Genomic DNA, 24,685 nt, shown 5'->3' on the forward strand with positions numbered 1-24,685 from the left:
GTTCGGGTACGGGTTTTTTCGGGTCGGGTTTCGAGTAAAAGTGACAGCCTAGTATTAAGCCCCCACGACAACGTAAAACCATACCAATTACCGCCCATGTCTTACCACATTAGCAACTACCAACACAAAAAAAAAAAGCTCCTATAAAAAGAAAATAAAAATGTCAATATAAAATCGAAGGAAAATTAGCCTCACCATGCAAGTTAAATGTAAAAGACAGAAAGCAATAACTAAGTCGATATGACAAGATCGTTAAATGGAGAAAAATATGTTTAGAAATGTTGAAGCACACACGCACAATGCGACGTGTTAACTTTCAAAATTTAGATCAAAACGTAAAACTAAAAATTCATAAAAAATAAAAAGTATAGAGAAACAAAGTTGAAAGTAAAATATGTTGAGGTTAAATTGTAAAAGATGTAAAAGTTTGGGGATAAAAGTCAAAATATTAAAGAAAAAAAAAGTGGGTACACCTTATAAAGCTCAAAGTACAACTTATGACGCATACATAAGTTGCTATTTGTGTGTGTGTGTGTAATAGTTGCTGCCGGTTTTGGTTTCAAGATCCGCAATTTGTATCTTTTTTTGGCAACTACCAACTAAGTAACGCCGAGTACTTCGTACGCAGCCCCAATGGCTAAAGGTAGCCCGAGCCGGCCACGAGTCCGGACGTACGGAGCCCCTAAGTGTCCACTTATTGAGGGATTCCCCGGATAAAACCCGACCCCCACACCCGCCAAACGACACGACAGCAAGGAGCCGGTAAAACCGGGTGAGATCAGGTTTCGAACCCTAGCAAGCCAATGTCATCCCTCATATCTCCCATATAAATTGGTGATAGTGAGATTTAAGGCCCCTACCTCAGACTAATAAAGTTATTGTTCTACCATTGAGCCATATCTAATTTATCCACTTGTATCCTACACGTCATAAATAACAAAATAATCTTTTGTTTTCTTCGACAGGAAAATATATATGAATAACCAATATGATAAAATTAACTACTAAAACGATATTCAAACAAACACCAACCCCATAAACCGTCATATTATATTTCAAATTTTTATAAAACCCATCACTTTCTTTCAGTTATGTTCGAGTGTCATGCATCCGCTGCAGGCTTACTGCCACAAACCTTCGCTTCCTGGACGAGGACTCCATGGCGCAACAAAGGTTTTTTGCTTGGATTTGTGTAGTGCTAACTAGATTCGGATTTCGGGTTCAGGACGCGCTATGAATGCTCTTGGTTTTAGAAGAAAGATTTTTCTGATTGGCTTATTGTGTCACATATGTGAACTTCAAAAATATTGAGATCGAACACTTTCAAAAAATATATTAAGTGGGTTTAAATAGCGACATATCATGTTTTACTAGAAAGGTGCGCGCGTGATGCGGCGGAATACAAAATTCTAGTAATCATGTAACAATTATGAATGCGAGATACAAAATCCTAGTAATCATTAAACAAATCACCACTTTTGATCAGCTGGTTTCTAAATGTTCAAACCATAGCGTTTGGTTTAGGGTTCATACCGAAAACCGGCTATATAAAACCGGACAGGACTGTAAACTTATTATTGAAGCTCAATGCGTGAAACCAAACCGTTAGTAACGATTTAGTTTAAATTTTCAACGGTTCAGTTACGGTTTTAAATGATAAAAAATTGAACCAATGGTTAACTTAGAAACCGTTAAAACCGAATTGTGAACGCCCGTACGCAACGTGTTAATTTTTTTTATTTGAAAAAAACTATAGCAATATCATATTCAAATTAAAGACAATAAAATGCTCATTTTTATGGTGCAATTTTTAAAAAAATATATTAACGTATGAAAAGGTTACGGCCGTTGGAAAATCGTTGGTGTGAAGTTGGTTTATAATTAAAATCAAAAGGAAAGCATAGGTAAAAATGAAGGTTCAAAGTTGTAACTATTTTATTAAATTTACAAAATATTTTATAATAGACAAGTTTGTCCATACCTTACATGCCATAAAAGGTATACCTTATACTTTACAACTTGTAAATTACTTAAAAATGATGTGTCCTAATCTGTATATGCTTCATGTACTATATATAGTATATAGATTTTGCTTGTTCTCTATGTGCTATATTTTCTTTGTTTAAATTTAAATTTAAATTTGAATTTGAATTTTTCTTTGTGACCGGAGGAGAGTAGTCATGCTTGTTCTTTGTAATATGAAGAGACCCTATAGTGTTTATTCTCAATTTCTTCAACTTTATTTTTTCAAATTGGATTTTAATAATCTTTATTAGGGATGAGCAAAATCGGTACGTTTATCGAAATCGGTACCGATTTGGTACCGTCGGTACCGAATCGATACCAAGGTTTTGAGTTTTCGGAACCGGTACTGTACGGTACCGGTATTTCCCGAATTTTATCTTAAATACCAGTACCGTACCGGTACCGGTACCAAAAATTTATGATTTTCGGGATCAGGATTTTCGGTATCGGTATCGGTCGGTACCGGTACGCTACCTAGCTCATCCCTAATCTCAACTAAATACTATTGGCCGATAATAATACCAATTAGTTTATTTCCACTGATGGTCCCAAATTTAAAAAAATTGGCTCTCAACGGTCCCTTCTTAAAAAAAACTAACGGCGTTAAGTTTTTTTCCGAATTTCGAACTCAATTTTTTGGGCTTTTGATAGGAAGGATGAGACGAGTGACTGATGTAAAACTTAGATCAAACCAATGCTCCAAACGACTTGATTAGTGCTTCAAATCGAATGTTTGAACTTCAAGTTAACAAACCAGAGTGTGGTTAGCTATATGTGGTGGAGATGGCAGGGGTTTTGATACTCTAGCATGGTATCGTCTGGTTGAGGCCCATGGAAAGCGTTGTTCTCTTTAAGAAGGAACACCGTTTTGGCACTACTACTTATATGCTCATATCTTTTGTAAAAACAATGTGGTAAATGTGGTGTAGTTCTCTCGATCTTGAACTAATGTGATGTTTGTTGTTCTAGAGCCGAATTTGGTAAGATAGAAGGTCACATGTGTTTACCCTTTTTCTTCATTTTATCTTTTCTTTAGTAGAAAGTAGAAACTCAATATATGGACGTGTAACTAATCCTACACCAATTGATGCGACATGGCATAAGGTAATATAGTAGGTGAAGATAAGAGGGGTATATTCAAGCAATGGAAACAATAGGCATGCTAAAAAAATTGCTTATTAAGCGTATTGTATTTTATATACACGCGTCATCTAGAAACTCAAATTTCCAACATACAATTTTGAATCGTTATGAATTCTGATACTTGGCCTATTGGTTTTATCATAAAAGAACAATCATGATTCTTAAAAGGAAAGTTCGGTCAATCAAATTTGTCGACGTTACTAAACTTGTTAAATATTCACATCATATTATAATATACATGTGACCTATCGCTCACTTATCCCAAACAACATTGTCCGTTTTTTCACTAAGAGCTAATGGTTTGATATTTTAGTTACTAGAGTGGAGAATTTCCCTCACAAAGTGTCTATCAACAAGCTTGCTTAACCGTGAAGTTCACTTCTCATCCGTGGTCAAAGTGCTTAAGCACGTTGATGCTATATTAAGCCTAACATTTCTTTATGGCTCATTATCTGTCATGTGGACGAACGATGTGAAATTTGCCTAAAGTATCACAATTATCCTCTGTTGGTACTAGATTTTTCATTAGGATTAGCAAATAGTTGAAAGGTGGGTGTTCGAGAGTATAGCAAAGAGCATTGTAGTTTTTCAACGTTTAATTCTGTATACGAACTAATCAAATTGATTGAATCAAGTAGCCGTAATTATCTAATACTTGTAACTAACAATTCATGGCTCCTTGTATACTATTTAGCGATGCAATAACAACTTAGCTTGGATTTAAGATCAATTCTTCTTCTGTAAATTCTTCTAATGAGCCTGACATACTGGACTGGTTTTACAAGCAAAAAAAACAAACCATAGAATACATTATGTCTAGTTACTTTTTTCAGCCTCGACAAATACACTAGTTGTAAACAATAACATCATTAAGTTTGTATATTTAGAAACTAAGATATTTAAACATGAAAAAAAACAGCTGAAATACTTTTTCATAAAGATTTTTTTATGCTATTAATCCACTGTGCGCTTTCTTATTCACAAGTATGTTCAAAATGGTCATGTTATCCATCATGCCCGCCCCGTGTGTTGACCCGAAACACTTTTGGCATCGTATTTCTGACCCATCCATTGACCAACTCTGCAAATGAACCCACGACACGTAATACATTAAAAAAATTCAATAAAATGAAGCATTTGCTCAAATTAATCCAAAATAACACATGTTTCATCTCATAGGAATCCAATTAAACAGGAAACAAAATTCTGCTACAAAGGATTCAATAAATACCTAAACAAGTTCCTATCTAATGGCCATGCTATTAGCAAGACATGCATATGATGAATAGGATCTTATTGTCATGAATAAAGGAACACAAAGACAGTTGCATCATAACCAATGAAAGGCATATACGTGGAAAAAGGAACATTATGCTCATGGGTCTAACAACAGGCGCTGCAACTGTTGTGATTAATTGATTGGATGATAATGATCTGACACATGTCTAGGTGGCAGTTTTCTGAGGATGAAAAGCACAAGAGCGGCCGGGACAATCTCTACAATCTGGATACATGACAAAACACCAAAATATGTTGTTGGATTAGTAGGTTCAAACCGATCATGACCAGTTTTTTAAACAAGATATGCCAGCCCAAAATCTGATTATTCGTGTCGTGTCAAAATTGCCACCAATAGCCCATAGTGTGTAGAAATAATATAATATTTGTAATCATATTCAAAACTGTAGTTATCTACGAAATAAAAAAATTGTAATTAGAACAAAAGTGTTTCGGGTCAACCAATCCAGCCCGACCTGTTTGACTTGTTCCTTTTATAACTATTTTTTTTACCCGTTCTATTGGATATATAACACAACTTTTTTAACCAGCCCCACCTGGCCGTTTGACACGTTTGGTGCATATAAGTCGGTTACCATTTTTATGCAATTAGTCCTCGTAAATATAAAGGCATTTCTCATAAGTGACCAAGAAGTAAAACTATTTGATCTCATTAAACCAACAAATGTGGCATAAAATTACCATGTAGTAAGCAAGATCAAGGATTGGGTGATTCCTAACATGAATTTCGGCTTCCTTGTGGAATGCAGCAAGAGCAACCTATTGCACAAAAACAATTGGTTATTGCAGGCAAAAACAAGAAAAAGAAAATAGAATTCATAATATATGACCAGCCTTGGATGATTAGAGCTTACCATTACACATCTTATTAAGAAACACGTACAGCAAATTCCTGTTACAAATCCCACCTGCAATATAAGAGAGGTTTAAGCAGTTAGATTCTTTATCGTCCACAGGCTAAAATGCACTTGCTGTCACAGGTAATGCGGATGCAAACCTCATGAAGCTTCTTCTGGCGACCTATGGATTCAATTGGAAAGCGCCGAAGCATGACAAACAAGCTTTAACAAGAAAAAAAAACATTATGAACAAATAAGTTACTTTTGTGGGTGACGTGTGAGTTAGTGCTGTAAACGAGCTGAGCCGAGCTAGAGTGGCTCGGGCTAGACTCGTTTACAAGCCGAGGAGAGCTGGCTCAGGTTGTTTATCTCTGAAATGTTGAGCTCAACCTAGGCTTCCAGCTCGTAGCTCGTCAAGCCGGCTCGTTTAATTTTAAAGTGTTTTATTAGTTATTTTTATACTTTACACATACTGATATATATAAAAACTAAATAATATATGTAACATACACATAATGCAGAATTTATAAACTACATAATTAATAATGTGTGTGTGTGTGTGTGTGTATATAGGATTAGGATCATGTGAGAACTTTTTGGGAATTGAGAACTATTAGAACCATTTTAGAACACAAAAAACCCAAAAATAAAAAAAAAATCATAAATAAAAAAAAACACAAAAATAAAAAAAGTAAAAAAAACCAAAATTCTTATTTATCATCCCGGTTTCTTAAAAAAAAAATTCTCGGTTTAGCTAAATTATACATATATGTATAATATGTACATATATATACTCATGTGTTTTTTTTATACGCATATGTATAATTTAAGGTAAATGATAATGTACATATATGTACATTACGTAGACTAGAGATTAAATGAAAGTATACATATGGGTATAGGTTTAGTATGAATTAAAAAAAAAACAAAAAATTTTTTTTTTTCTCGGTTTAGCTAAATTATACATATATGTTTTTTTAAACACATATGTATAATTTAAGGTAAATGATAATGTGCATATGTGTACATTACGTAAACTAGAGATTAAATGAAAGTATACATATGTGTGTAGGTATAATACGAATAAAAAAAATTCGGTTTTTTTTTTAATGAAACCGGAATGAAATATAAGACTTTTGGTTTTTTTACTTTTTTAAAATTTTCGTTTTTTTTTTGTTTAATAATTTTTTAAATATTTTTTTAGAGATTTTTTTTAGTGGTCCAAAATGGTTCTCAAAGTTCTCAATTTGCCAAGGGTTCTCTTAGGATCCATACCCTATATATATATATTATACTAGATTTTATCCCCCGTATTACGGGGGCTGTTTTATATTATTCGTTTTTAATATTTATATCTGTATATTTGGATTTTAATTTTATTTATTGTAAGAAAGTTAATAATTAATATACTTGAGGTTTGATGATGAAATGGTTTCACAAATAAATGGTATGTTATAATCCGGTTTAAAAGCTATCTGGGTTTGGTGATATCCATTACCCGTTTATTTTCTTTATTATAAAACTGTTTCTTAATTATAAATAATATCTTTTTTAAAATAAAATAGGATATTAATTTTTAGTATATTCCTATTTTATAGGATTTTCATATCAAATATTTGATGAGATTAATTTTTAATATAATGAGATGTTATAACCCGTTTAAGAGCTATCTGGGTTTGGTGAGACCTTTACCCGTGAATTCGGGTCAAATGCTTGAGAAGCCTTCATTTACAAATAAAGCAATCTGATGGCTTGAGAGAATGGTTGTTTTACATTTTTCGTTTTTTAATATGTATTTTTTAGATTTTAATTTTCTTTATTGTAAGAATGTTAATAATATACTTAGGGTTTGATGATGAAATGGTTTCATAAATAAATGATATGTTATAACTCGTTTAACAGCTATCTGGATTTGGTGGCCCATGACCCGCTTATGATTTTTACTATAAAATTGTTTATTAATTATAAATAATATCTTTTTGTTTTTAAATTGGATATTAAATTTAAGTATGTCCCTATTGTATAGGATTTTCATATCAAATAATTGGTAAGCTTAATTTTAAATTTAATGAGATGTTATAACCCGTTTAAGAGTTATCTGGTTTTGGTAAGACCCATGCCCATGAATTTGGGTTAAATCAATGAGAGGCCTCCATTTAAGAATCAAGCAATCTGGTGGCTTCCATAAAAGGAGGGAGCGACCACATCGCGACACGTAGGATTTTAGGGGTTTCTTTTATATATATATATATATATATATATATATTAAAATTTGCGCTCTACTTTCAAACAAGCCAAACGAGAATTTTTAATGTAAGAGAATTTTCAATATTTCTTATTTTCTTCATTAAAAAATGTCATACGACTTTATTTTGCAAATATATATACATGCGCGCGTGTGTGTGTGTGTAAAATCTTGGGCATTAATACAAACAAGCAATGAGTCAGCTAACGAGCGAGCCACGGGCCAACCTTGGCTCGGGCTCGATTCGTTTTCAAAAGGAGTCGATTTCGAGCTAGCTTTTTGAACCTAGTGTGGGGGGGGGGGGTCACAGTTTTAAGCATCGAGATGTGTTCAAACTGTATTTGCACTAGATTAGCATGGTACCTTCCGCCATATTCTACGAATCCAATAGCAGCACAAAGTGAGATAACTGCATACACCATAAAACTATTTGTTTAAGCAATGATCTTATTAATACATCAACCACATTTGTATTATGTTCTTACCTGAAAAGAAGATTTCAGCAATCTTGATGCCAAAAGGACCATCACTAAATTTCATATATACCCAGATGCACATCTAAAATCCATAAATTAGAACATCGGTTAAAACTACAAGTGCAGCCCAACAGTAGTAGAGGTGATAATTTTGACCTGTTTACTTGAAAATATGTATCAACTGGGCCACAGGGGTTGTGTTTTATCACACATGGGTCTAACTGAATAATTTGTATTTTTAATGCATACAGCTTTCTATATCATTATTGCAAAAGATAATATTCTTTTACATTAATATTCTACCTGAATGAAGTACACAGCTCCATTGACAATGAAATATGCAGGTCTAAGTCTATCAGCAGGAAGGCTTCTTGCCTGGTATTCACAAAATATATTGTGATTTTTCATAATCTAATAAATTATAATCTTACTGTCTGTAAATGTAAATAATAATATACAGAAACAACACTTGTTGAGTACCTGATGGTATATCTCAGCCCAGAATAGCACGAGCAGCGTGTAAGTTGAGAAAAACAGAAGACCAGGAAGATCCAAAAGTACCATATCCAATGTCTGCAAATAATAATTCAATCAATCATCTAAATTCATAGGTCATACATTATTAACATTTAACATTAAAGTGAAGCCAATGAAGATGAAACAGAGTAACTTACCCTAGGCTTTAAGTGAAAAACACTCCAGTAAAATCCAAACTCAACAGCCCTTACTGTTTAAGGGTATATAAAGGATCAAACAAACCAAGCTATATTGAAAGATACATAAATGATGAAAAAGAATAGCAACCTTACATCCATTGACTACAAAATTCATCAAGTGGAAAACCTTCTGTGTTGTCCAACCGTATTCAGGTACTCTCAATTGTATGCGAACAAGTTGCACCTAAATATTCACAGACAAACAATAAACACCTCTTTTCGTGCGCATGAAGCAATTTAGTTACATAGCCTTTTTTATAATTCTCATAGATTTTTAGAATCAAGCCATCAACTATTCAAAATTTAGCTATAAGGAAGCCATATATATGATTTAATACATAATATGTGCATGTCCAACCTAAATCGCCATGTGTAGATATAAATATGATTTAATAAGTAAATAACACATATGTAAAGCCTAAAATGCTATAAGTATCTATAAATCAGCTATATGTATAGTTTTTTTAATATATGAATAACATATCAGGCCTTTCCCTTAGGGGATTCCTCCTTTGGAGCATCAAACTAACTGAACGGTTGAAATTCTGTCTAAGGACTCAAGCTCAGGTATTGGTGATTGGTAGGCCTAATACCATTATAAGTAAGCTACATATAAATAGGATTTAATATATAAATAAATAGCATATGTGTACAACCTAAAAAGCTATAAGTAAGCTACAGGTATATATGATTTAATATATAAAAAACATATATATATATTAAATAAATGTAGAAACCTAAAAAGCTGTACGAAACTATATATAAGACAGAGAGATATATGAATTAATAGCATGATGAAGAACAATAATAATACACAATGCAGCAGCTTGTTACATTGAGAGAGAGGAAATCTGGATGATTTTAGGTTAAACCTAATTATAATGATAATATAAGATGGAAGGAAGGAAGATAGAAGCATACGAGAGCGACAAAAGCTACGAGTGCATAGGCAGCACAGAGAGCGTAAAAGGCATTCTTCAGATTCATCGATCTTATTCCACCATCCATACAACAATCCCCTCACTGACGCTGAGTAATCTTCTAAATCGTCGATCACACTCACAGCCAATGGCCACGTTGACATTATCGATCGATTCAGATTCAAATTCAAATTCAAATTCAAAGTGAAGGTGGCTGAAGCTCCCCCAACAACGAGACGAGACGATGAAGGAAGCTGGAGATGCGTGCGTGCGTGCAGGTGACTCAGTGGCTGGGACATGTGACGTCACATATTCCACTTTTTTTTTATTTTTATCATTGTATAAACCGTTAATTAATTGCTTCAAATCTATTCACAATTATTTTTTTATTTTTTTTAACGAACAATAAAATGAAATTTCACTATTTCATACTTAGAAACACCGACTAAAAGGTATGAATGTTATTTTGCTTTTCACTTTTGTGTCATGTCAGCGTCATATAAAGTCGCACTCAACTTCAGTCTCTTTCATAATATCATATAAATGTAGTGGCGGATGTATAGTATAAGGACGCTACCCCTCAACTTTTCGTCGATAGTGTAAATTTTTTTCATTTTGGGTTAGTTTCGTATTTCGTTACCCTTATTTGTTTAAAGCTCAACCAATTTAAAAGTTCAAATCAAATAAAGCCCAAACAAAGTTGATAGGCCCCAAAAAAAAAACAAACCATTGACTATTTTTTTCCTTTTGTTTGAACAAGAAACATCAAACAAAAATAGGCTTAATAGAATCATCATTTTTTTTAAAGTTCAAATCATATAAAACCTAAACAAATTTTATAGTCCAAAGCCAATAAAAAACCATTAACCTTTTTTTCTTTTGTTTGAACGAGTAACATCAAACGGAAACAAACTCAACAGAATCATCATTTTTTGGATATGCAAATTCAAGAACTTAAAAATGGATTCTGTGAGATCTCGACTAGTTTGTTAGAAAATATGTCCGATTAAATCTATGAGATTTGTTTTCCAAGTTTAACATATCTAAGATAGTGGTATTTTCAGAGTTGTATTCGAATGATTTTAGTATGAAGAAAGAGGGTGTATTTCAGGTGATCGTATGACCTTTTATTACGTTATAAAGGAAGAAGATAAATTTGCAAGATTGGGTGGAATGTGTGACCTTGCTCGTGTAATGATGGAAACGGGAAAGCACACCACTTTTTCTTTGGTTTATCGAATATTGAAACTAGTGTTGGTTGCAACCGCAAATGTTGAAATATGTTTTTCTAAAATGAAGCTTATCAATGCGAGTTTGCGCAAGCAAATTGGTGATGAGTATTTGAACAATGATTTAATTTGTGCGGTCGAAAGAGAAACGCTTGATAAAAAAAGGTGTAATGACTCAATTCCAACTTTCAAAAACCGAAGAGGAGAAATTTGCACCCATGCTTTAAGTATATTTATTATCATATTTCTACTTTCGTTTCGTTTACATTGTATGAAATATGGGAAAAAAAAATTAAACGTTACCCTTTGGATTTATGTCTAGATCCGCCACTTAATGGATTTATCTCTACTAAGATTAAGGGAACAACCACGGTCCTCATACGCCTTCGAAAGCATCTTAGGCATTGTTTAACTTAATATTTGGTTTTCCTTGGTAAAGACTTATATATTTATTTTGTAATCTATCTAAACCTTCAATGTTTATTTTGTTTTAATAATAATAATAATAATAATAATAATAATAGTAAAAGAGCATCTCAGTTCACTAAAACCTTCAAATTATATATCTTAAACAAAAGTTGTACAGTTTTAGAAAACAATAACAATTTTGTCTGAAAACTTAAGGTTTTAGAAGTGCTCAGCTTTAAAATTGTGTGACTCATAGTTCGAGTATCTTTCATTATACCCGTCAAAGTACCATAAATTTAAAACAAGATAAAGATTAAGAAAATATTATATTCAGAGTACTACATAAAATTGACAACATTTATTGATTAAGCTTTCTAGACATAAAGAATCAAAAAAATTAGTGCATTAAAAAAGAAGAAATAATAATATTTAGCTAGCAAGTGTGCAGGGCTTGAGAAACCAGAAGACATCCAATCCTTTGGCTGCTTCACTCTGTATTGTATTATTACTGCCTTTGACTTTAACTCTGACTTCCTCCTTCACCTCCATGTTTTCTATCTCATGAAGCATCCCTCTCTCCTATACACAAAATTGATCACTGCACTTTAAATTCTTGATAAAAAAAAATGGCATCAAGCAGCATCATCTGTCAATTTCACACAAACAAGTATTTTAAAAATTCAGTCACATACCTGAGGTCTAAGACGAAAAGCCTTAGACGGGGTTGCATTTTTAGTTCCATGATTGGCTGCTGAAAAGCATTGAGGCGATGGCGGATTCGTTCTAATCTGCAACACCCTTTCTTCACCTTTGCCTCTTATGTTTTTCATATTTAGTGAAATCGGGCTCTTTTCTGAGTCCACATTCGTCCTGCACGTACGCATTCATACAATTACACGAATGAATTAGATTTGATTTGGCAAAAGTCAAAACTAGGGCTTATCAACTAACTTATGGGAGTGTTTGGATGTGATTTCACCAGTTTAAAGAAGATATGCTTCAGTGAATAATCAAGAAATATTGAGAGATAAACTAATCAAAAATAGAAATGTTTAGTAATTATACTCTACTGAATTAATCATACCATAACTCATTAATGATTAATCATGCAAATTTAGAAGCATCCCCATGTGACCAACATAATTTTTTTTTAAAAGGTACTTTTTGCTGATTGAAAATTTAAATCGCATTTAGATTAGAACTTACTGCCTCTCCTTAACATTACTTTGCTTCTCAATTCCTTCATACTTGTCTTTCTTCACCTCCAACAAAGGCTTCCTCTCACTCTTACTTTTCATCAATACTCCCACTTCCTGTTTGTTTGCACCCACCATACCCTCCTTTGTCTGCGTTGCCAGTCGCTTTAACTCGTTGCAAAACTCAGTCACCTGGTTCAATATCTCTCTTCCTGCAAACAGATTGTGTGCTGACAATGTGCTTTTCAGCAGCTTCGGTTTAGCGGTTTCCTCAGTAGTATTCTCCCCATGGTTCTTCTCTGAGCTTGACTTGATCATTTCTTTTAGTGATTTGGATTTGTGAGTTGGAGGGGTTGTGAAATTAGGATTTTGATTCTCGGTATCATGAACCTGGTTTGGAGTTTTTGAATCTTTCTTTGGTGGGAAGAAGCCTCTTTTCTTCAGAGCTGCATCTCTGTAGAATGAAAATAGAACACGGATCAGATCACAAAGGTCTTAAGGTGTCTGGTTTGGCCGTTTTTAACTTGGCGAACAGGCCGGGTTGGCTAGACTGACCAAAACGGCTTTGTTTATCACAGTTTGCCAAAACAAATATAACTAAAAGAATATTTTATTTTTATTAAAATTATACGGATTAAAAATATTATTATTTTCTAATATTTGGGGTATTATACATACTTGTTTAATTTCTATACATGAAAAAAAAAATATTTTTTATTAACGTTGTAGATTAAAAAAAATACTATTTTATAATATTTGAGGCGCTTCAGTTGTGAGAGTTTTAAACCATAAACTGAAACGTCAAATCTGGTTTTTCAAACGGTAAACCAACCCGGCCATAAACTGGCCGGTTTGTTCAATGCACCCCTATCCTATCAGAAATTACAATTTCAATACCTTGGAATTCGATCACTTAATTGGGATGCAGATCTCTGAAGCTGCATACAAACATAAGAGAATAGAATAAATCAACACCAGTTAATTAATACAAACCGAAACCGAAGATCTGTTACGATATTCAAGCATTCGTTACGATTCAATAACAACAGACCTAACTTATAATCTAGTGTTCATAAACGGATCTTTTTCTATCAAATCAAAATTCAGTCAAATTATAATCAAATACCTTGAATGATCCAGGACTCTTTTGCTTAAAGAAATCCTCCACCGTTTTCGGATGATTACACTCTGTAAATAAACAAATCCACAAAATTCATCAGAAATCAATTAAAATCAAATAAAAAACAATAAGCAATGGTTGGTTACACACCAGGTCTGCAGAACCAGGCATCATCGTCAACGTGAGGATGGTGGTCGTCATTGGAGAAGTCGATCCATTGAGGCGCGTTGATGTCTTCGTAAATTACGTCTTTCTCGAACTTCGAATCGCTCCAGTCGATCACAGCAACATCCATTGATTGATTTGATGATGATGATGAGTATAATAATGCTGATTGAAGACGAACAGATATAATAATAATAATAATAATAATAATAATAATAATAATAAGCCAAGTGAAACGTTATACAAATATACTAATAGGTGAAGAAGAAGAGGAGGGTGATGGGGTTTTTTGACCGTTGGAGATACTTTTCACATTTGCTTCATTAACTTTGATACATGGATAATAAGGCCCTTTAAGTTTCTTATATTTGCATATTTACCTATTGTTGGTATGCATGTTTGGAATCTACATAATTTAAGGGTAGCAATGTAAAAAGGAAAATCAAAACGAGAAAACCCAACTGAAATATTTTCGTAAAAGGTATGCTTTCGGTTTAGTTTTGCACGTAATAAAAATGCAACCGAACCAAATTTATACATTTTATTTGTTTTTATTTTAAGTAATTTATAATTATTTAATAAATAATGTAACCGAAATATTTTAATCTAATTGTATAATAACAATAAATTATATATTAATTAACAAAAAGAGCTAGGTCCAAAATCATTATTTTTTATCATGTTTTTGGTCAAATAATTTCAACTTCAAATAACAAAACCGAAAAACCCAAAATTGAATTGAATCCAAATAAAAAAAAAATCGAAACCGAATGGTTTTCAAAAACTAAAACCTAAAAAATCAGTTTTTGGATCGGTTGAAGACAAATTGATCCAAATTGTCGATGAACACCCCTACTAGACAAATTTTATTTTTATTTTATTATTATTATTATTATTATTTGTAATTTAACGTCTATACAAAATTCCTTGATAACTGTTTTTAGGCATAAGCACCTTTTGTATGATATAATGTGTTATAGGGTTAATGTAATATATGAGGCTTGATCATCATAAAGTAAACAAGGGATAAGTGATTGTAGAGCAAGTGGTTAAGTGATAATTGATGAGGGAGGCTTGACGGAGACGGCATGACTTAAGAAATTTTCACATTTTTAATAGTGTTACATCGGGTTTTGTTTCTCAGTAGAACAAAAACGGGGGCCCCAGGCCACTATATAAGTTGCGCTCATGCCTTAAAGATTACAGTTTATCATGTTATTAATTTTCAATGTTAAAGTATCATTTAAGTTATAAAATTCTTTGAAATTCGGTTGTTTTTTATAATCTAAGTTTAAAAGTGATTACGAACACATGACCAGAGTTAAATAGGTCACAATTTACTAAATTCTAGGGAAAAAGGTGTTTTGAGAATCGTTGGGTTAACAATGACCAAGTATTTATACCGTATGAAAGATTCTATTTATAACTAACTTATAACCTGATTTCTAGAAGGTCGATCGATATAGAAGAAAGTCAATAAGTTGGGATGTCTTCAAGCAAATGTAAGTACCATGTCCCATTGCTAGCATACAACTGAGCATATTTAAATCATTATTGTATATAAAACGGTTTGTAAACGTTAAATAAATTAGTGGTGTTTGGTGTGGATTGGAGAGGATTTATATTACTCAAAGTATGTATGCATGATACTAAGACTAAGTAGTGGATGTCACCCACTGCCATATCACCTGCATGAGGGCGTCACACACCATTACATCTAAAGAAAAGGGGCGTCAATGGGGTAATAGCATAAATACATGGCGGGCGTTTGGTCTAGGTGTGGGATCTGGATTATTTCTAACAAATCAGACCATTCACTCACAGGATATAAAAAGGTTATAATACAATTTATGCTTTTATTAACAATTATACCAATTTGAAAGATTAGCTAGTGAATGCCCCTCATCCTACGACAATACCTTTTGTTAGTTAAAGCTGCTTCACTATACATGGTCTAAAGAAATGTGTTATCATGATAAAAGAGAGTTAAAGCAATTAATTGAAGCTACAAGCCTCACATAGAATAGAAACACCGTAATGGGACTACGTGTTGAAAGGGAGATGCGTATCATTGAGATAATCTTATAAGGAGTATGGTGCCAACCGAGGTCTATCAACCTCACCAAGTTTTAAATTAGTAAGTTGAGGTCAAAGAACTTAGTAAGGAGATAATAAATAGATGTGTATGCTTCTGAATACATTTCAAACATGTATATGCTATTGGTATATGTCTTAACATGTTTTTTCGCATATAAAAATATCGTTATGTGATTGAACATGTAAAAACCCAAATTAAAACAAGATTCTATCATAAAAATGTGCGGTTACATTAAGTAAAAGTTAGTACCGGGTATTTAGGACCTGATCCATGATGATGTTCCTCGATGTTCGAGATGAATGAACCACGACTTCGTCTTCTTCTCCGATAGCTCGAGATTTGCCATGGAAATATGGGGGGGGGGGGGGGAGTGGAGGTGATTGCTAAGAGTTCCCTCTTGTTTATAGACACAAAAATTAAGGCTGGCAATTCGTGTCTTAACAGGTATGAAGCGACGCGCTGAACACAAGTATCAAACATGAATACGACTCGTTTAACTACTTTATATGTCATGACTACAAGACAGTTTTAAGTTTCATGTACCAATAAAGGAATACACTGGAGTCTAGCCTACTAATTTCAATTATTTAAGAAAAATAAAAAATCACATACCGCACTTTTTTGCTTAACAAGTCTTATCGTGTATTTAACAGGTACCCAATTGCCAGCCCTAACAAAAATATATGTGGAGGCCAAGTGTCCAAGAAGGGATCCTTCAAATGAAAGGTAAAGACCCCTTATATAGGAACTCCATGGCTACCATCATGAAACCCTAACCGTATTGGGCCAGGCCGGTTAGGGGTTACCTCCACAACCCTCCAGCCCATTGGGTATTGGTTAGTAAACAATAATAATATAACAAATATAATATAAAGCACAATAAGTAAAAGGTCGTACCGGGTATTTAGGACTCTACATCCACAAGTCCCCCCAGTCCAGTGTTGTTCCTGAGCGTGCAAGCGGTTAGGTGGAGTTCTGGACTTATTAGGAGAGCTTGTACGGTTTTTTGGACCCGGTGCTTCCCAAATGTACTTTTTGCATATTTATACTTTGCTTTGGGTTGTAAGAAGTTTAATCATGATGGCGCGTTGAGCAGGGCGGAGCGCGTCCGGTATGCGGAGCGTGCCCGACCTCACCATAGTATGCTTTCCTGATAAATCTGTCTTGATTCTGATTTGGTATGTAGATAGGCCAATCTTCCTCATCATAATATCTTCGGCGCATAGTCGTATGGGTTTATAAGGATTCCCAACCTATAAGTTTGGTGCGTAGTTGTATGGGTTTATGAGGATTCCCAACCTTTAGGTTTGGCGCGTAGTCGTATAGGTTTATGAGGATTCCCAACCTTTAAGTTTAGCACGTAGCCATATGGGTTTGTGAGGATTCCCAACCTTTAAGTTTGGCGCGTAGCCGTATGGGTTTATGAGGATTCCCAACCTTTAAGTTTGTCACGTAGCCGTATGGGTTTATGAGGATTCCCAACCTTTAAGTTTGGCGCGTAGCCGTATGGGTTTATAAGGATTCCTAACCTATAAGTTTGGCGCATAGCCGTATGGGTTTATAAGGATTCCCAACCTATATATTCGGATGTTTTCCATCCTTAGGCGAATTATGAGGTGTGCCCAACCTAATATTCGGCGCGTAGCCGTATGTTTTGCATTAATATAAGCCCTAAATAATTTTTTGTACCATTTCATGCAAATCTTATATACTCATACTTTTCGTTTTGTTTTATTTTGTTTGTTAAAACAAACTCAATATAGGCGAAAAGTTTGAGGTTGTTGAGAAAACTTGTGAAATAATTCCCTTACTTGAGGAACTTGTAACCAAGCATGTGCTATTGCTAGCGTTTCGGGACTTGGCCGCAAGGATTACACGCCTCTGACGCGAGTGTTCCGCGCCTCTGATGCGAGACTTCTTTAGGCTTCAACCTTTGTTATACTTGTAGTAATCTTAGGGGGGTGAAATGTCAATAATTCAAACGCTTTCTTTGTTATTTTGAATCATAATAAACATGATGCACAAGTGGAGGGGGCTGTTTTGAAAATTCAGAAATTAATTCCTCTTTTTTCTTAATGCAACAACCATGATGTTATGAAAAGAGATGCTCCAGTTCACGTGACACTTCGTGTTCTTCCGCCTTCAAGGTTTCAACTAAGTTATAGAAGGTTTGGGAATACAGTTTGTCCGCCATGATCGTTTCTCTAGTTCGCGCTACTGTTACTGTCCCGCAGTAATGAGTGTCGAACCGCGGTCAGCTGAGAAGCTCAAGTAACCTAGCGGTTGGAAGATACCCGCCGGTTTCACTCGTGGGCCGCGAAATGCGAAGACGGAAAGATCCACCATGGCTTTGCTAGTGAGCCGCGGACGACAGAATACCCCCGCCCGCACTTTTGCCGTGACTTTAATTTGATCCACCTTTGGGCGCATTGCGTCCGTAGTGGCCGGAGTTGGCTCTTCCGTAACGCACACACGGTCCGCCGTGGTGACCCACGGCATACGTCCGCAGTGATGATCTTTGGTCCGTCAGCGTGAGTGGCCCGCAATATTTAACCGCGGTGACTGATTTCGTGAACGCATCCGCGTTTTTCCGACCATCGTACCCCCCATTGGGGTTAATGGTACCATGTGATGGTGTTCTGAAGAAGGCGTGCGCATGTCCAGTGTTATCAGGTGTATACTTTCATGTGTAGGGGTATGGTACTAAACCCGGCTTGCGACCTTAATTTATTATGTTTGGCTTATTTTATTATATGGACTAATACAATATTATTGGGCTGAGGGGGTTTTGTGGAGGTAACCCTAACTGGGCTAGGCCCATTAGGGTACCATGATGGTGGCCATGAGGCTCTCTATATAAGGAGGTCTCCACCTTCTTATTAAGGGGTGATGCTCAGTAAGAGCTGCCATCATATCATTTTTGTGTCTGTAAACAAGAGATCCTCGAGATTTCTTAGCAGTCACCTCCACACCCCCAAAAAGCCATTGCAGATCTCAAGCTAGCCGGAGAAGAAGATCAAGGCGCAGCTCGTTCATCCCGAAGACCCGGGAACATCGTCATGGGTCAGGTCAGATTCATCTCATGTTTCTACATTGGCGCCATCCGTGGGACGGCAACGAGCTACCCTTCGATTTTCGTCTCGGTTCTCGGATCTGTTCATCCATTGTTCAGATCTGTTCATCCATTTTCTCCCAAGAAAAATCCAGATCTGGAAGTTTACAGAAAGATGCTTCAAGACTTGTTCTATTAAAGCTCAAAAAGATCCATAGATCTAAAAGATGCTTCCAGATCTGTGTTTCTGGAGTGACGCAGATCTGCGTTCATACGCAATGGGTGTCGGATCCAAATCTGATTTTTCAGTGTTCAATGCTGGAATAAGTTCTAGATCTATGGCCACAAAGCAAAAATTGGGAGCAAAAAGGAATGCACAGAAGAATAACAGGCTGTGTACATCGGTGCTCCTCCATCACCACTAGAGCAACTAAAGTTAACAGTCTCGGAGAAACTCCGCCACCGCGGAAACCACCATGTGGGTTTTGCGCAAAAGACTGCCACCATGTGGGTTTTGCGCAGAAGACCGCCACCATGCATGCTCGCCAGCGGGTCACCATTCCGCCGACATGCGTGAGCGCCCGCGGAAACCACCGCGGAAACCACCATGTGGGTTTTGCGCAAAAGACTGCCACCGTGCATGTTCGCCAGCGGGTCACCATTCCGCCGCCATGCACGCGCGCCCGCGGATCCTCACTCCGCAGCCATACATGCGCGCCCGCGGAAACCACCATGTGAGTTCGAAAGACGACTCCATGCTTTTGGCTTTACGTAGAAGACTCCAACGCCATGCATGTGCGCGCAACCCTCTACCATGCTTGTGCGCAACTCGCCGCCATGCATGCGCACGCAACTCTCCGCCATGCACGCGCGCCCGCGAGTCACGACTCCACCGCCATGCATGTGCGAGCCTGATTTTAATTTTGCATACATGTTTCACACTTCCCTTTATTAATTTGAGCAATATGACAACATTGTATTGACATCAAACTAAAAATAAAACGAAGTAAAACATACATGCGCGAGCTTCAAGCTCAGACGCGTTGACGAGTTTTAACTCTAAAACGTCAGGGCCTTAGCCCGATAATATGAGCCTTAGCTCAAATTACTCATAGCATCCATCCTACGTATTGCGCAGCTGGACCATAAAATACCTAAGCACAACTAAGGCAAAGCACATGCCAAAGCATAGTTGTTAAGGTTTCAGGTCGGGGCCGCGCATGGGATTATAATGGATATAGGCAGAGTAACACATACCGACACGTAAAGGCTAAAAAACTCATTCATAATTCCCTATAATAAATGCGCGATAACGTCGCGCAAAAGAGGAATAATGAAATGCCAAGGCACGTGTCAGCATATTCAAAATATTGCAAAATAACTTGAAATATGACAACTGTTAAGGAGTAAGTAAAAATAATTTCCTTACAACTTTGTTCAAATTTCAATGTGTAAGCATACCTTATAGCACACGTGCGCGCCATCACGCATGCGCCACCGCGGTTCGATACACCGCCACCACGCATGCGCCACCGCGGTTCGATACACCGCCATCACGCATGCGCCACCGCGATTCAATACTTCGCCACCACGCATGCGCCACCGCGGTTCAGTACATCGCCATGAAGCAGCAGCGCGTCGCCGCGGATCACGATGCGCCGTCACGGGTCAATACTCCGCCACCATACATGCGCACAGTCGCGGATTAACATTCCGTCAACATTCACACGTGCCACGACAAGTGAACCTCGCCACTGCGTAATGTCATTGCGCCACCACGCGTACACGCCACCGCGGGTAACCATCTGGCCGCCATGATGCATGCCACCATGCATGAGTTTCACCGCTATGAAGCAGCAGCGCACCATCACGTATGCGCGCTGGCGCCGAGCACACGAAAGGTCTGAACGTCTCTGATGCATGTCAACACCAACCAACCACATGCATTGACGATTTCATTTTAACCAAAGGGATGGAATTTCGCGCAACGCGCGTACAAGAAGAGAAAAAGAAAAAAAAAACAAGCCCTATTAAAAAAGCAAACTATTAAGTCTAATATCTATCTTACCTCGCTCGCGCGAGACAAGACACACATTAGACTGGGGGGGGCTTGAAGGGGTATGCACCCGCCTTAACATCGAACGGGGCGGGTCAACCTACAAGATATAGATAAGAGGCTTGAAATCAGGATGTCATGAAGACACAAAGCCAAAACCTATGCGCGTGGTGCATATCACATATGCTCGCGCATAACACATCTGTGCGTGGCGCATATCATATATGCTCACGCATCACATATGCTCACGCATATCATATATGCTCACGCATCACATATGCTCACGCATCACATATGCTCACGCATCACATATGCTCACGCATATCACATCTGCGCGTGGCGCATATCACATATGCTCACGCATATCACATATGCTCACGCATCACATGCTTGAAATCAGGATGTCAAGACAAAGCCAAAACCTATGCGCGTGGTGCATATCACATATGCTCGCGCATAACACATCTGTGCGTGGCGCATATCATATATGCTCACGCATCACATATGCTCACGCATCACATATATGCTCACGCATCACATATGCTCACGCATCACATCTGCGCGTGAGAATAAAGAGGACCTCGCGCATCCCCAGGATAAGCGCATATCACATATGCACACAACCAACCACGTCCCTATCCAAATCAGGATAAGGACAACCATGATTGTGCTCATCAGACAACCTTCCAGAAGGTATCTTTTAAGGAATAAAGAATATGCTGATGTTGACAGCTGCCATTGAAGGGTGGACAACTCAGCAAAGCCCATGTGCCACCACGTGATGGCACATGGGTCAGGTGAAATACCTTGGTCAGAGAATAATCAATGAAAAAGCACCAGGTGTCCCAAGTACACGTGGCGCGAAGCGATAGGAGGAGGCCAAAAAGGCCCTAATTGGGTCTGAGCCCAATCATTGGAAACCCTAATACTATAAATAGCACACCACCTCCACAGGTGGAGCCAGGCAAGAAAATATATTCTAAGTCCTTTACTCATTTACACAGCACACCGCCATCATACTTGCGGATCACCACTACGCAATCACGTCACAAAAGAACACTGCGCCACATGCGTGGGCGTCGTCGCGGAACAACACCGCGTCATAATGGATGGGCGCCTCCAAAAGTTTGGTTTCTTACATCCGCATCACTGTTCAAGTGGGAGGATGACTCCATACCTTGGTTCTATGCAAAGACTCCACTGCCATGCACGCGCGCCCGCGAGTCATCACTCCGCCGCCATGCATGCACCCACGGATCACTCCGACGCCATGCAAGTGCGCTGCGGACGAACTCTCCCGGCCTTGCATGTGCCGCATTGGAGGAACACCCCGACGCCATGCATGCGCAGTGCTGAGGGTCAAGACTAACGCCATGCATGCGCGCTCAACTCGCCGCCATGCATGCGCGCTCAACTCGCCGCCATGCATGCGCGCTCAACTCTCCGCCATGCATGCGCGCTCAACTTTCAGCCGCCATGCATGCGCGCCCACGGATCACCACTCCGCCGCCATGCATACGCGACCTTGGATCACCACTCCGCCCCCATGTATGCGCGCACCGCAGATTAACACTTCGTTAGACCAAGACCGATCACTAAAGAACGCATACATCTTCGCAACGCAACTTTTTAAAATCGGCAAACTGGGGCGGAGGTCTTATTCTGCTCCGACACGTATAACAAGAAAACCTTCCTAGATCTGAAAGAATTCTCGAGTCAGAGGCACGGAACACTCATGTCGGAAGCGTGGAATTCTCATGGCAAAGCAAGAACAATCCTCGCGGCCAAATCCCAGAACGCTAACAATAGCACATGCTTGGTTACAAATTCCTCAATGCACCATCATTATCATAAGGATCACAACATGTCACAATCATGGAGAAAACCTCTCAAAACTCAAAGACAATAAAAACAAGGCCAAAGAAAGGGGAAAAAACCGCCTCATATCCTAACACACCTTATGAAGTCCAGCGCTCCACCTAAACGCTTGCACGCCTAGGAGCAACACTGGACTTGGGGGGCTTGTAGGGGTATGGTACTAAACCCGGCTTACGACCTTAATTTATTATGTTTGGCTTATTTTATTATATGGACTAATACAATATTATTGGGCTGAGGGGGTTTTGTGGAGGTAACCCTAACTGGGCTAGGCCCATTAGGGTACCATGATGGTGGCCATGAGGCTCTCTATATAAGGAGGTCTCCACCTTCTTATTAAGGGGTGATGCTCAGTAAGAGCTGCCATCATATCATTTTTGTGTCTGTAAACAAGAGATCCTCGAGATTTCTTAGCAGTCACCTCCACACCCCCAAAAAGCCATTGCAGATCTCAAGCTAGCCGGAGAAGAAGATCAAGGCGCAGCTCGTTCATCCCGAAGACCCGGGAACATCGTCATGGGTCAGGTCAGATTCATCTCATGTTTCTACAGTACCATGTGATGGTGTTCTGAAGAAGGCGTGCGCATGTCCGGTGTTATCCGGTGTATACTTTCCCATGGAGAGGTATCTTGACCTTCCTGCCAAATTTTGAAACGTGCTCATGCTTTTGCAGCGCAGACACGCAGGTCGCGGATGGTGTTTCCGACCTGTGGCTGGAGTCGTCAGAATGTACATGCAGATGGCGGTTCTCCCCGGCGGGTGTCGTGTTGCCAAAGCGCGATAGTGGCCGTGAAGACTGTTGTTAACATGCCTAACGCGAAAGTAATCCGCGGCTTTCGTCCGCCATGATTGGTTTGGTCCCGCGACGTAAGAGCGTGCGACCCGCGGGTGAGAATTCGGTCTGCGGTTGTCCATCTAAGCCAATATACAAGGCCCGTGAAAGTAATGATTGACCCGCCTGATATTATACTCGCAGGTGTGCGCAAGCGGCCAGCGGTTATCCAAGCGAGGCTTGTAGTTATCCCGCCATGAATTGGTTTTAACTCATTGGAGTGTGATTTCGGGTATGCCTACCCGCATAAGAACTGTGGGTAGCGGTAATTGGTCCGCAGTGAGTGATTTTTCACAGCCGGTGCACATATAGTGACCGTATTTTAACCTCCGCTGCACCTGTGATGATTGTAGTTGATCAACGGGTTATGCAAGTGATCCACGATGGGAGTTTTCTTGCAGTAACACAAACGTATGCATGGTGGCGGAGTGCGAATCCGCGACGCCATTCGTGCAAAGTGGCGGAGGGTAGATTCACGGCATTGCCCATGCATGGCGGCGCGATGGTGAGTCGCGGCGCGCAGGTAAGGCGGGTTGCAAATATGCTGCGGTACGAATGCAAGGTGGCGGGTCATTAATCTGCAGCGGCTTGCATACTTGATGGTGCGATGTTGCTTCACTTATGGAGCATGCGTCCCGTGATGACTTATTAGTTGTCCGATGTTTTCCGGTGAGAGGTTTGCAAAACAACTTCTTTGAGGATGAGGATGACAATGTAGGGCTCACATGTCATTTTAATGTCTCCTTCAATAAGACAAAGTTTTGTGATGTGATGTTGTACTTTTGCACATGAAATGTGAACCACTAATTTCTTATTTTTGAAAAGCAAAGCAGAGCTAGAAATTTTGATGAATTTCTCACTTCAAAATTTCGGACCAATCCCCTAAAATATCCTTTACCTCTCGCTAATTTCTTTCTTTTGAAACCCATTGATCAAGAGGTGAAGGGACATAGTGTTTTCGACCTGCATGGTGTCGTCTTCTGACCCG

At 38.0% G+C, this 24,685-nt stretch overlaps 2 protein-coding genes across 4 annotated transcripts; both read right to left on the reverse strand.

Annotated features, from left to right (window-relative positions):
- Nucleotides 1-4,507: 4,507 nt before the first annotated feature.
- LOC143556630 (tobamovirus multiplication protein 1-like) lies at nt 4,508-8,948 on the reverse strand. 3 transcript variants are annotated; one of them, XM_077045903.1, is made up of 10 exons: nt 8,837-8,948; nt 8,702-8,754; nt 8,508-8,600; nt 8,331-8,402; nt 8,037-8,109; nt 7,915-7,960; nt 5,465-5,528; nt 5,322-5,375; nt 5,149-5,226; nt 4,508-4,672 (listed from the first exon to the last, which is right to left on the reverse strand). In XM_077045903.1, the coding sequence occupies exons 1-10, from the start codon at nt 8,856-8,858 to the stop codon at nt 4,580-4,582; spliced, it is 648 nt and encodes a 215-aa protein (XP_076902018.1). In that variant the 5' UTR covers nt 8,859-8,948; the 3' UTR covers nt 4,508-4,579. The 3 variants fall into 3 exon arrangements, with proteins under 3 accessions (XP_076902018.1, XP_076902017.1, XP_076902019.1); XM_077045902.1 differs by having other exon boundaries at nt 4,573-4,672; nt 5,149-5,375; XM_077045904.1 differs by having other exon boundaries at nt 4,573-4,672; nt 5,149-5,375; nt 8,832-8,939.
- Nucleotides 8,949-12,502: 3,554 nt separating this feature from the next.
- LOC143556627 (uncharacterized) lies at nt 12,503-13,911 on the reverse strand. The gene is made up of 4 exons (XM_077045900.1): nt 13,767-13,911; nt 13,623-13,684; nt 13,394-13,434; nt 12,503-12,950 (listed from the first exon to the last, which is right to left on the reverse strand). The coding sequence occupies exons 1-4, from the start codon at nt 13,909-13,911 to the stop codon at nt 12,503-12,505; spliced, it is 696 nt and encodes a 231-aa protein (XP_076902015.1).
- Nucleotides 13,912-24,685: the final 10,774 nt, after the last annotated feature.

This window comes from Bidens hawaiensis, unplaced genomic scaffold, assembly GCF_021521415.1.
Source record: "Bidens hawaiensis isolate Kalapana, Puna unplaced genomic scaffold, B.hawaiensis_p1.1 tig00018660_1, whole genome shotgun sequence".
Classification (NCBI taxonomy): domain Eukaryota; kingdom Viridiplantae; phylum Streptophyta; class Magnoliopsida; order Asterales; family Asteraceae; genus Bidens; species Bidens hawaiensis.